The 13,626-nt window shown below is 37.0% G+C and overlaps 1 protein-coding gene across 2 annotated transcripts in view; it reads left to right on the top strand.

The window, feature by feature from the left end:
- Window positions 1-13,626, top strand: part of OSBPL10 (oxysterol binding protein like 10) — a 113,404-nt gene that overhangs the window by 60,403 nt on the left and 39,375 nt on the right. For both annotated transcript variants that reach the window (XM_063155176.1, XM_063155184.1), the window contains exons 5-6: window positions 2,850-3,060; window positions 11,500-11,660. In XM_063155176.1, the coding sequence (XP_063011246.1) occupies window positions 2,850-3,060; window positions 11,500-11,660 (372 nt within the window). The remainder of the gene's footprint in view (window positions 1-2,849; window positions 3,061-11,499; window positions 11,661-13,626) is intronic.

Genomic DNA, 13,626 nt, shown 5'->3' with positions numbered 1-13,626 from the left:
CTATCATAAAATTGTATGTTTGAAGTTTCAGTGCTTTTCTGAGAATGTGCAATTGTTTTGTGATATTATGAGAAGAATATATAGGTGGAGTTGTCAAATCCAAAAAATAGTGGAAAGAGAAATAGGTTAATATTTGTTGAGGAGTCAGGGGAAAATACCCTTTGTTGTTGTTATAAGTAGAGAACTGCTACCTTGAGCTGTCTGTATTTGCAAATGGGAAGGATGGAGAATTGTAAGGTGCTGAAACAACCCCATGTAAGAGCAAAGTCATTCAAAATTAGGCAAGTTATTTTATTTGTGAAAGAAAAGTTAGAAACTTCCCTTTTTCAAAATCAAAGCTTTTAATTTTGAAACAAGCTTAGAGTGCTAGTAAGTCAAGCATTTTGCCTCTCCTCTCTTGGGAGAAAGCAAAAAACAGACCTACCAGTAAGACAGAGGATGATGCTATAACTGCATGACTTAGTGGCTGTCCTGTTAAGGGTTAATGTGTTTAATGAGTTTCATCCTGTATCGTTTGGTGTTTTTGTGCTAGCTCCTCCTTGATTTGCTCTCTGTAGAACAACTACACTTCAGCTCTTCTGAAATCTTTTGTCAAGGTCTTTAAAAAAATTTGGCAAACATATAAAAAAGTTCAGTCATTTCAATAATATATGTAATTTCCTTATGCTTTTTGCCATTGAGTTTATCTGTCACTTTACAATAGGGAGGGGTTCTGCATCTTTGTTCTGGGCATTCAACACCTTCAGCAGTGTGGTTTTGATCGGTGTTTGAGCAGTCAAAGTTCAGCACGTTCTAGTACTTTGAATCCTACACAGAAGTTGCAGTTCCAGATGTCTTCTGCTGTGTCAGGTCTGTAGACCAGCTGCTGGTATCACAACTAGGTAGCAAGTAAAAGCTGGATCAAAAGGCTGCTGTAAATCTGTCTTAGGTCAGCTAGAAAACAGTAAGACTTGGACCAACACCTTGTTTTGGACAAAGGTAGAATAAATCTTAGATTTTATTGAAATTTCTCCTAATCTAGGAAGAATACAACTGACAAAAGCCTGTAAACTTTTGGGCTGGCTGATAGCTGCAAACATTCAGTTAATTTTTCAAATGTTTTCTGAACTCCCTGATCAGTTTATCTTGTGGTCCTGTCTAATCTGCGAATGAGTCCTTTATTAAGGGGGAGGGAAAAATTAAAATGTTTGAAGTTTTCAAAATTTTATTTTTTTATGGAACTAAATCTTGGATTTGTAAGCTGTCATTTCCCCCCTGCCCCCCCCCCCCCCCCAAAAAAAAAGAAAAAAAGAGAAGAAAAAAAAAGTAGGAAAATAGTCACTTGGAAATGAAAATAGAACATTTCTGTCACTGTGAAGTATGAGAAAGTCAGGTTTTCAATTTCACACTCTTCTGCAGGATAGGAAAAGGAGAGGAGCAGTTTTCCATACAATTATATTGTTTAGTCTTCCAGGGAGATGGTCATCTTTTTTTCTCCTGGCTGTTCCTTCTGTTTGCCTCCTTGTGCTCTTTCCATGAAGGAGGAATATTGCATTGCCTGGGACTGATTCTGTGGTTCCCTAAAGCTGCATATTGGAGAGGTCTGTGTCACCTTCTGACAGGTCTTGTTTTCTGCCAAAGGGAATTAAAATTGTCTGTGGCTTTTACTGAAGTTTTGGCCTCTGTTTTAAATGCTGATTATTAAAATGTCATGTTAACCTTCAGCAAGGCATTTGGCTAAATTTGTGAACTGCAACATCATCATCTTGTGTAATTCTAGTCTTTTTTTGCAAGAGTGGTTATTTCATCTCTGAGTTCAGTTCCTTTCTAGCTTTTCAGTGCACTCATCATATATTTTTTAATCAGTCAATTTACAATAATGTAGGAGGGCTGCAGGAAACACACAATACTTGAAAATATAATAATGATAATAAAAACCCCATGAAGTTTATAATACATTTTTACAGTACAATAGTGTGGACAAATGGAGCTTGAATCTTTGTTTATTATGATGTCTTCAGATAGATTTTTCTGAAAACTTTGGATATCTCAAGTGTAGACCTGTAAATTTTTGCAGCAAGTTTTTTGCAAGGTAAGTGGAAGAGGCTTGTCTTATGCATATATGATTTCCTACAGGCTGCAAAAATGGAGAGAGAAATTTTGAATATATTCTTTTTCTTTTGGCTTTAGGATTTTGAAATCTTGTCAATTTGCTTAAAGAGCAGCCTGCTCAAATACTGCTGTATTTTTGCCTGCTATACAAGCACCCCTTTCATCTTCATCTGGATGGTCCAAACCTAGAAAGAGGTTAACTTTCTGCCTGACAGCTTGTATTCATATTGGATATGAAATAAGTACTCTAAGTTGCTTCCTATGCTGATGTCTGTGAAGTTAAGAATTACTGCATTTTGTAAAAACAGGTCCTTAGTTTGAAAAATGGGTAATGCCTGTTCCTAAACTGTGATGAGATATATATGTAGGAAAGGAGGAGGGACAGTGTCACTTCCTTGGGCGTCTCAGATCACATACAAAAGCAAGAAAATCTAAGCCTAAATCAATAATGGAGAAGGAAGTAGAATTTTCATACTTTTCCTTACAAAGACTTGCAGAAAGTATGAGTCACTATTAAACCTACTGTGAACCTACTATTTTAAGAGACTATTTTCTCTAACATAGTCTTGACATTTTTACAGGCCTTTGGTAGTCTCAAGCTCTTCGTTTTTGTAGGTGAGTATATGGTATGTTTGGATCAGAACATTAACATCCATTTGTGGTAGTTCTTCACATTTAGTCACTATTTCAATCCATAAGAATTTAACAGCTACATAGTGATATTTCCTATGACAGCAGATGTTTTTGGACCTTTACAGGTCATGAGCCAAGCTGAAGGACAGCAGAAGAATCTTGTACAAGCCATTGAATCTCTCCCAAATTCTGGACCTCTTACTGCCTTGGATCAGGACTTGCTACTTTTAAAAGCTACCTCTGCTGCCACCCTGAGCTGCCTTGGAGAATGCCTGAGTCTCCTACAGCAAAGCATCCATCAAGTGGGCCAACAGCATAACAGGACACTCTCATCAGGTGAGCACAGGCTCCCTTGGGTATTGTTTCACGTACTTTGGAGTGTTTTATTATGATATGAAGCAGGAAAAATGAACCATTCTCAGAGAGGCAAGTTGGGATGATTCTGCAGCCTCAAACACTGTAATTCTTTACCTAAAAAAAAGATGCAAAATGGATTGCAGTCAGAAGAGAGGAGAAAAAGAGGTGGTCTGTCCTGAGTTTTCTCAGAGAAATTGGTCCTGAAGACAGCTACACAAAAAAAATGGGGCGTGGGGAAAAGGTGTATATAAACCTACATTCTTAATGGTGGTGTGGAACCAGCTTGCTTGTTTTGGTTTGCTCCCCCTCCTTTGTTTTTCTTCTTTAATAGATTTCAATCTCAGTACAGATTTGTTTGATAAAAATAATTCTATGCAGTGCTACAGTGAAAATAATATTTATAGTTTTCTACATGGAAGGATGCTGCTGAGGTGGATTTATTTTGGTCTGTGGTTTTCTTTGAGTCTGGAAAGAGTTCTCCATGCTTTAAGAAAAGAAGAAATGGGGCAAGTTTTATGAGCATAAAATGTCAGTGTGAAACTACAGTGAGCTCTGCAGGCATGAACAGAGGTCTCAGTCTCTATGTACCTCAGTTTTTCCAGTTCACCCAGTTCTGGATCTGTCTATAATATTGGAAGTTGGACTTTGAGCTGTCTAGAAGGGTGGTTAGCATTTTCCCATGCATAAACTGCATTTCCAAGTTTTAAGAACAAGAGAAAGTGTTGATGTAAGAGAAGCAGCAGCAGCAGAACTCTGGATAAGAGGTTGCTTTTTGTGTTTTCTTTGGGTGCTTCCAAAACAATCCCCCTCAACCTGCCCTTACTTGCAGTAGGTTCACTGCAGGGCAGGACATGGCCTCAAGGCTGCTGAGATGGCATAGAGGGAATGCTATGAATCATTCCCATTGTGAGGAGAACAGAAATGGGAGAGGGTTAGTTAGGAAGCAGGAAAATGGTATGAAAGTGATTCTTGGAAAAAACAATATTAAACCTTTTGACACCTGTCCTATGGTATGTGCTGACTTTCCCATATCCAGAAGCTGATTGGTTTCATAAAGGAGCATGAGTTTTAAAAAATTGCCATTTTCTTGTGGAAAATGCAAACCTGCCTTGCACTTACCTAAGTAGTAATGATAAAGTGCATTAAATTAAATTATTTGATATAACTTTATTTCAGAAAATTATGGTTTGAAACACAGATGAAAAGCATCCTTCGAAGAAAAGTTACTTTCTAGTTGCAAGGTCCCTAAAAGTTGTTTTTCATCCTGATGTGATCTTAGTGAACTGTCAAGAAATAGATGCCTTGAGGTGTGCATGTCCTTGACTCTGTGTCCACATAATCTTCTGTTAAATCAGTCTTTATTTTGACTTGATAATGGTTTTTGAGGATCTGTGGACAGGAAGAGAGAAAAGCAAGCAAAGCATTAGTAATTGTTTAAAAGGAATCACTTTTTTTTTTTTTTTAAAGGAAAGTCATGACTATGAAATACTGAATTATAAAATATAATAATTGTTTTATTTGTTCTTCCTAAGACTGTAAACTTGCATGAGAATCCTTTCAGGAATCAAAATTCTGTAGCACTGGTTCAAACCAGCATCTTTGGTGGAACTGTGAGAACTTGAATGCAAGCGTTAATTCTTCAGTGTGTGGGTGGGTTTATTCTTTGGTATGGAAGTAAAAAAAAAAAAAGAGCTAAAAAGGGAACTAAAAGCTGCTGAAATATTTAGTCTCTTCTCTCTGACTGAAATGATTTTTTTTCCCCTAGGCCTTATTATGCAACACAGTTGCCTGAAAGAACCTGGCCTACAAGTCTTGATTACTGATTTTCCTACACACTTAATCTTTCCAGTCCTACTTTGATAGACTTAATGTTTGTGCTGAGTCGGTAGAGTTTCAGAGTCATCAAAGCTGCATAAGCTCATACCTATTCAGAATAAAGCCTTTAAGTAATCCCCTAGCAAACTAATTCTGAGAGATGATCTAGTTCATTTTGATTGTGTCCTCCAGGTGAATTCTTTTAATTTTATACCCAGCAGGTACAATAGAAGATGACCTTTTCTATCACTGTCAGGTGAAAATGACTCTGGTTAGTTTAAAAACCATGTGCTCCTGTGGTAGGAATTCTCAAACACCTTGCTTGTGAGATGTCCTGTGCAATTTATTGCTGAATGCTTCCCTCCCAGTGCTGTCTCATTACCTGCTGTGTGGTGTAAAGATGCTAGGGGGCATTGTGGGGCAGAATGCATAGATAGAGACAAGGTAGGAATTTGGTAATTTATTTTCTTGATTCTAGCCTACAGTTCATGAAAACAATCCAGTCCAGGCAGGCAACAGTCTTGTGTGAGTGTGAGAAATACTCAATTGCTTAGCTTGAGTAACTTGAACCTACCCCCGAGTTTGCTTTCCTTCAGCATCCAAAGCTTTCACTATTATGCCATAAAGAGAGAGAACTGCCTCAAAAGTAGATACATATCTACTTAATCTATACCTTTCCTTGTGTCCTTGAGGTCTTTATACCTGATTGTGCAAGTTCTGTGACTTCCCTGGAGGTCTTGCAGTCTTACTGCCTCTAAAGCAAAGACTTAAAAGTGGCTGAGAGTTTCTGACCTATTACTTATGGAATGGTCTCATGAAGATTATAATGAAATAGTTACTATTTTAAACAAACATTGACATTTATTGTTTTAGACAAGAAAAAAAAGTGACTTCTCTCTTATGATGTAAATATTGTTGTTGCTTTGTTTTCCAGTAATTAGAATACAAAGAAATCAGCATTCACTTTAATGGAATCTTGTCCAGAATTTAAAATTATCTTGGTTGTGACTTAAAATATTTTTATGGCATCCTTTCTAATGGAATAGGTTAAGGATGACATGATTTTTCCATTTAATGTTTCTCACGAATTGTCAGTCTAAGACCTCAAGCCTACAAGCAGACATGAAGATTGAACTGAAGTCTTCAATCTTGTCTTGATAGCTAGTCAATGATTTTTTTTATTTCTACTCTGAAGCTTCATGGAAGGGTTTTTGTGATTGTCTATTTTTGTGAAGTAAATCAACAAGAACAGTCAGTGAAGTAAAATCCTGTCTGTGTTTCTACTTTTAAGTAAAATTAATGCAAAATAATTTCTAGCTGTCATTATTAAAGGTATGTGCTTTGATCACTGGCTAAATTTTTGTAATTTTTATTTTCTTTAATTGAAAAATATGCCAGAGAAGGGTATTATTAGCTGATAGTGTTGGTTATATATAGTGTGAATTGAGGATGAGAGATTGTATCTTTACAAGCTTCTTTGTGTTTGGGAATTACTTTTTTTTTTTTTTTTTTTTTTTTTTTTTTTTTTTTTTTTTTTTTGTAGGATGGTGGAAAATGTCAAGGCCTTTCTTTTTGGCTGGGAATGTCACCACTTAGGTACATCAAAAGTGCTTCTGACAGGCTTGAGTTTATTTGGCGTGCAGACAAGGAGCAGGCACCTTTGAAAATAAAAATGTGCAGAAGGAACTTTTGTCTTCATTTCTAACTTTAGAAGTTCTAGTGTTATTTTTTTCCAGCTCTGTTTCAGCGTTTGGCAGAGGAGTACCTCCAGAGCCTGTTGACTGCAGTTGTTAACATTCTTCTCTCCCTGACTGTGAACAGAGCAAACTTGAATGTTTGTTTTAATTTAGCTCTACCAGCGTATGTTGTGTTTTAGATCTGGGGTTTTTTTTATTTATTCTGGTGTTTTGGCAGACAGAATCCTCTCCTGTAGTAGCAGCCCACACAGATCAATCCGTTCATTTAATCTGCGTTTCACTTTGGCCATTCATTACTGAATAAAGCATCTTCCCAATAGGAATTCCCTCCTATATTTTTCTGTCTCTCCCTTGCCCACTTTTCCAAACTATAGAATGTTTCATTTTTCTTAAGATGTTTTAAAAACAAAAACCAAACTCATCCTTACTATGGGTTTTCTGCAGTTCATTTTAATGTGCAAACGCTGCTGATTTTGGGTCCCATGGAAACAAATGGATCAGAGATTATTCTGGAGTTGGGGGCAGGATATAGTTGAGCTTTTTATTCTCTATTGTCTCCTTTTTGGAGAAAATAAATGGATAGGAAGGACAAAATCTAGATGCTTTCAATTTGTTGACAAATGACTGCTAGGAATTCTCTTGCAGCTGATGACAAGAGAGAAAAATGAGTAGAAAAGTAAGTCCTTGTGCTTAAATGCATATGGAGAGGGAAGAGTGAGGAAAGAAAACAGGAGTACAAATTCTTTGTTACCAGTGTACTTTACTAAAATTGGCTTGGTCAGTCTGTTTTCCCTTAATTGCACCATCCCCAGCCTTGCTTCTGTCAAGAATAACCAGAACACTTTGCTGTTCTGTGTAAAGGCTAATACATTATTCCTTACATGTTCTTCTTTCATTGGAAGATAACATTATTTTCTAGTCTCCACACAACATTGGCAAATGCAATCTCTTGTGAAAAGCAGATGTGCAGCTGCCATTTGCTGTTGCTCGTTCAGTGTGCTGTAGGGATTCAGCAGAGAGACCAAGCTGTGGCATCCATCCCTGGCAGGGGAAGGAATCCAAGTCTAATATTGGTTTCTCCTCAAGGCCTTCCACTGCACTGTTAGGGGATATTTGTTGGAGTATATTTACTCCTGAGATATTTAAAATATGTCATGAAAATGTTATAAATAAATGTTAGTTTACAATTGTGCCAGGGAAAAAAGGCAGAGTTTTTGTTTGTAGTCTCCCAGGCAAGACCAGAGGACTTCAAATTAGAAACGTTTTTGTTACAGATTTGAAATATGTTAAGCATATTTCATGCATCAATTATCATGCAAAAGTGAGTTTGAAGGTACATCAGGTACCCAGAAAATCGAAACCAACAAAAGAAAATGATCAACATTGCTTAACTAAAAAATCTCCTGTAAACCTGTTTGGAGAGAACTCCCCCCACTCCTGCAGTGTGCACCTGTAGAAGGGAAAGATGTTTCTCCTGAGGGCATTTGTGTGATACAACCTATTGTGCCCTCTAAAATAGATGTTTGTGAACTGCAGCATTGCTGTAGGGAAAGGATAAATTGGTTGTGTCTGGATGCTGTGCTTAGGTACAGGTGTTCTCATGTGCCTTGCTGTATTTGTCTGCTGCACATTCATCACAGTGGAAGCTGCTGTTGAGGGCAAGTGGGAAGGAAGCTAATTTTTGGGTATGTTCTAGAAGAATTCCTGTTTTGTGTATACATATGCTCTGAAGTTTCAGAGGAATCAGACTTAAGTTTTCACTCCTGGAACTACAGAACCGACACAGTACAGGTAGAAGGGATCTGGCTGATTTTACTAGTTGTGTATTTGGTATGTCCTTTCTTCTTTTTGCATCGTTTACTGCAGAAACAGATGTTTTGTTTTAATTAGTGTAGTGCTTGGCATAGTCTTAAAGCAAGTAGTAAAGTAGTTACGTAGCTGTCAATACTTTTATATGATTTGTGACTGCCTTTCTGGAGAATCCCTTTAGAGTTCTGCAATGTATCAAAATAGATTAGAATTTACCTTTCTGTCAGCTGTCTTTGGCTGTGACTGAGAACAGAGAAAAAAATGTGGCTTAAGAAAACCCAAACCAATGACAGCAGTTTTTTCCTATTCTTATAAGCTCAGAAGATAAACTTTCTAATATTATGTTTAATTTTTATATTTATTTATTTATTTATATATTTAAAGTGTTTATAAGAACAAGGGTTGAACTAGTGACAGAAATTTTGCAGTCCCATAAAGTGACAAAGATGTGGCAGCTCCATTAGAGTAGATCAAATGATTTACAGATGGCAGCTCAATCTGTGGAGAGTAAATTCCAGTAAAACAACTGGTTTAGATATGGCACAGACAACAGCTATACCTGTACTATTCTGTGATAAGAGTAATTTGTAGTAGTGCAGATGTAAACATTTTGGGTGTACGAAAAACTGAAGAAAACTCTGAAAAACTGTCCTGAAAAGTTTTGAAAAACTGATAATATGAGTAAAGTAGGAGCCTTTACTCCTACTTTATTGTTGTGGCCTTTCACTTTGTACATAGAGATTGTCTTCTAGTCTGAGCTGATTTTAAGATAATTTCTGATGAGTTCTTTTATCAGAGATTGTTTTTGCCTGAAACATGAGCTGCTGTATTAGATACATGGCAAGTCCCTTGGGATGATGTGAGAATACTGATACCTCAGAGTAAGATTTGTAGATTCAAGGTCATCACAGGTTCCCTAATGGCATTTTGAAAGGTGGGAATTTTTTTTTCAATTTCTTCAGAGAGATACTCTTTATTTGTTTAGATTTCTGTTCTGTGTGACTTAGTATTTTTCCCTGCATATTTCTCTTTGGCAAAGTACTCTTATTCCAGATGCACAGTTTAACGAAACAATTTTTCTTATATGCAAAAGTGTCGAGGAAATTAATGTGCTTTAATATCTTTTGGACTGTAACTCTTGGCATCCTGTTGGTGTTGGCTTGGTCATAATGTATTTTTAAGATCTGTTTAAAATTTGATTAGGCAGACAAGATTTGTTCTTTTTTGAGGGTAGCATTGCCCTTGATACAGGAGAGAAAACATGCTTGCCTGGTTCTAACAGTTTCTATTTCTCTTAGAGACTGTAAAATGTGCAGAGAAGTACAAAGGTCTTTTTACAATGTGTTTGCACTGAAGAGGAAAACTAGTATAGTTCTTTCAAAAAGATGTTTGTGATGATGAAGTAACTGTTCACATTTTAAAATTTCCCCTGAAGTGAGGTACTTCTTCATGTGGGACTTTTTTATTGTGCTTAATTACATAAACTAGATGTAAAAAAATCAAAAATTACTGTTTACAGTGAAGGCCAAATAGATTGTTTGTGCAGGGAGAAAATGGATAGCCCAAGGAAATGATGGGATGACATATTTTTAAAGGTTGGCATAAATGTAGGTTCAATTTTTTTTTAGTGTCTCTGTAATAGGAAAATAGCAACAGCAATCCATTTTTCAGCTTCTTTGACAGAGAGAAACAGAAAACTCGATCAAGATGTGTTATTGCAAAATAATCAAGACTGAGAAATAATTTGACAGCAGAGCCACGAAAATGTTCTTCCTTTGGCAAGAGGAATTTTGTGTAATTGTATGAAATACACATTTAAAAAAAAAAAAAGCTGGATTTTTTTTTTCCTGTTTGTTACTCAGATATTTGAAAATCATTGTTTTTAAGCTACTTGCTTATGCTTTCCTGATAATTTCTTCAGCAAAAGATGGCGCCACAAAAGCACCGTAAGCCAAGTACATCTGAACTCCTGCCATGTCTTCATAACTTAGTGCTGTTTTAGATGAGAGGAATGTTCTGAAACTGTTTTGTCTCTAGCATTTGGTAAGAGCTCAGTCAGCTATGGGATTTGTGGCCCATTTTTTAATAATGGAAGTGCTGCTGTAACACTATGCAGCATAGCCTCTCCAGATCTAAGCATTTACTTCACTTAGGAGGCAATCTCTGGTAACCCTGGTCATGTGGAGAGGAGAAAGTGCATGTTCTTTAATGTACTTTGTGTTGCTGTGCATCACCTTAAAAATTTGTCAGTGCTGAGAGGAAATCCTCCCTGTGGCACTAATTGTATACTCATATATAAATTATGGTAATGAGCGAAGAGTTGTGATTTTCTTATCCATATCTCCATGTTTTACAGCAGTATGTAATTAATGGCTGAAATTTTAAGTCCTGTGCTGAGGGCTAGTAATTTGACTGTTGAGACTAAATTTTAGAGCACTTAGGGAGGAAAATCTGTGCACTTGTCTTAGCTGATTGTACTTTATGTCATGGCATCCTTAAATACAGACCCATCCAGGCAATCAAGTGCCCCCAGAAATAAAGGTTGTTCTGATGCCAAGTTTCGCTTGTTTCATATTTAATGTGTATCTTTCTAATGAGACCTCTTTTAAACTGTGGTCTTGGTACCAGTAAAGCATTTTAGAAGAAACTTTTAGTAGTACAGGCAGAAATAAAATACAGCTGCTAGGTTTAAAACTTTGATTTCAAGCAGAAGAAATGGAGGGTTTAGTTGGATAACTTCATAACTATGAAAATAATGGGTAGAGAATTCTTGCCTAATTTCCAAGGTATGCCAGAGAGAATCATACATTCAGGTGGTAGGGCTAACATTCATTGACTTAAAAAAATATCACAGATAAGTTTGCCTAGAAGATGCTTACTCTGGTTATTTAGGGTGTTTCTTGCTTCCAAAGGCAGGGATATCATTTGAGATACTGCATAAGCTAGTTCAGAAAGTACAAGATCATTTTTTACTGAAATAAAGCTGTACATGGAAGCAGAGAAGAGATACAACTCATTTAGATCAGTAGAATGGTGAGGTGAATGGAGGAAATCTGTAATCTTTCTTTTGTAAGCTGATGCCTATTTTCTGCTTCAGATGGTATCCTGGGATGGCCTGGCCCCAAGTCACACTCCACAGAGGAACTGAAAAACGGTGCCCTCAGCTCCTTATCATCTGCTAGTGCCAACATTACCTGGGCAAGTACCATAGTACCATCTGCAGCCCAGGATGCACAGGCACTACAGCCAAATGCTGAGGTAAGAGTGCTTGGTCTCTGCAGAGACCTCTGCTGGTTAGATGCAAACCATGTGTGATGGTGGATACTTTCATTGATAAATAATTGTATTTTGTCTGGATAATGTGCTCTTTGAAGTTACTTGTGAAAATGCTAAGTTTCATGCAACAGTGCGCTCCAAAAACTTGAAAAATTTGTTGATGATATTGTTCTGTGCTCTTCTCTGAGGTGCTCAGGTCAGCAGACTTTGGCAAGTGTACAATGTCTTTCCTAATCTTAAAAGCAATCAACAGATTGTCAATACATATTTCTGTCCTCTGATGCAAATAAAAGCTATTTATTTATTTTTTGTTCTGGCTTGAGGTAGACAGGAGACACTACTTGCTTGCTACTTGCTCTTCCATGTTGCTGTTTCCTCTTGGGCATCTCTTGAGTATAGCTGACTGTTCTTTGATTTGAAAAATGATGTTATTTCCTGATCCCTTTTCCTGTTAAGTGATTATGGGCAGAACTTGTCCACATCATCCTGCATCAGCCAGCTGATTTGTGCTTTTGTGGCATTTGCTTGGTGAAGGGCAGTTCTGAAGCATCCACTCTTTGAGGAGACTCACAGCTGCGTATCAGACATATCATGCACTGAAAATCTCTCATCATGACAAACTTCTGCAGCTTCTGCTGTCTGCTTCAGTAACCAGTCCTGCCCACAAGGAAAACACTTCACTCTGAGACCCTAGAGATTATAGGGCACCTGGAGCACGTGAGACTTGGAGAACTGGAACAAAGATTTTGAAAGAACTGAAGAAACTAGTGAATGCTCTGGGCAATTGGAATGGCTTAAATTAAATGACATCACTTTAAACAAAATATGTAATGGCTGGAGACATCAATAAAGCTGTTTTTCCTGTTCTTTTGTAGTGTGTTGAATTGAATGTGGTTCAAAAAAGAATTCGCAGATAAACCAGGTTTTTTTTTAACAGGTCCTCTGTCCTTAGAAAGGAATTTTGAATTCTGTTACAACTAGTGTCCATTTACCAAAATGTTGAAATTACCTGTAATTACTTTTTATTAGGAAGTTGTGTAATTTCTTTTTTCAGATAAGTCAAGTGTACTTTTTACAGTGTGTTTTTAAGACAAGAGGCTATTTAAGAGTGTTGTTTTGGGAGTTACTACTTACTTGAACCACTGAAATCTATTTAATTAGGATTTTTTTAGTTTTTGTAGGTATTCTTTTTTATTCTTGATCATCCACTAAAGCCAAATGGGATGTGGAAGCATGAGCTTTGCAGCAAGAACATAAAGAGCAGCAGCTGATTTTACTCACATTGAGATATCATTTTGCAGTTGAGTTGAGACATTTATGACCTGTTTAAATTACAATATTTTTTTAGGAGTCCAATCCCTTTCTGTTCATTTGCTGACGAGAGACACTGAGTTGTGTGTGTGGCTTGACATGCTGCTTTGCTTGTGGAACTCATGATTTATTGAGAAGGGAGTACCCTTGAAGAGGGGAATAGAAACAAGTTAAGTGTAGCACTGTTTCTAGTGCAGAATCCTCAGTGCTTTGTGGGCAATCTTCCTGAAGGCAGCAACCTGCATTTGGAGGCCCTGAGGCATTAGCCATTAAAAAAGAAGAAAAAGACGTGGGAGCAGAAAGAGTAAGATTTTTAAGTTACACAAAGGTCAGCTCAAGATGGTGTTTTTGGTAGAAACAGTAAGTAGAAGTTTGTGGATTGGTGGAGCAACAAGAAGCAGATGGAATCAGGCATGCAATTTTTGTTATGTAGTAGTACAGTTTAATGAGCAGAATTTGGTTTTGCTCTGAGGAAGTGGCTTAAAGCAGGATTCATTCCTGGAAGTTCTTTGGAAACCTGCATCTTCTCTTACACAGTCTGTGTGTGTGATGCTGAGATTGATACTGTTGGCTGTGAATTTGAAGGTTTTTTAAAAATGTAGCTGATATACTTTTCAGTTTTGATCATTTTGATGAA

The sequence above is a fragment of the Melospiza melodia genome, chromosome 1 (assembly GCF_035770615.1).
Source record: "Melospiza melodia melodia isolate bMelMel2 chromosome 1, bMelMel2.pri, whole genome shotgun sequence".
Lineage (NCBI taxonomy): Eukaryota > Metazoa > Chordata > Aves > Passeriformes > Passerellidae > Melospiza > Melospiza melodia.
This window is presented reverse-complemented; position numbering and strand designations above follow the sequence as displayed.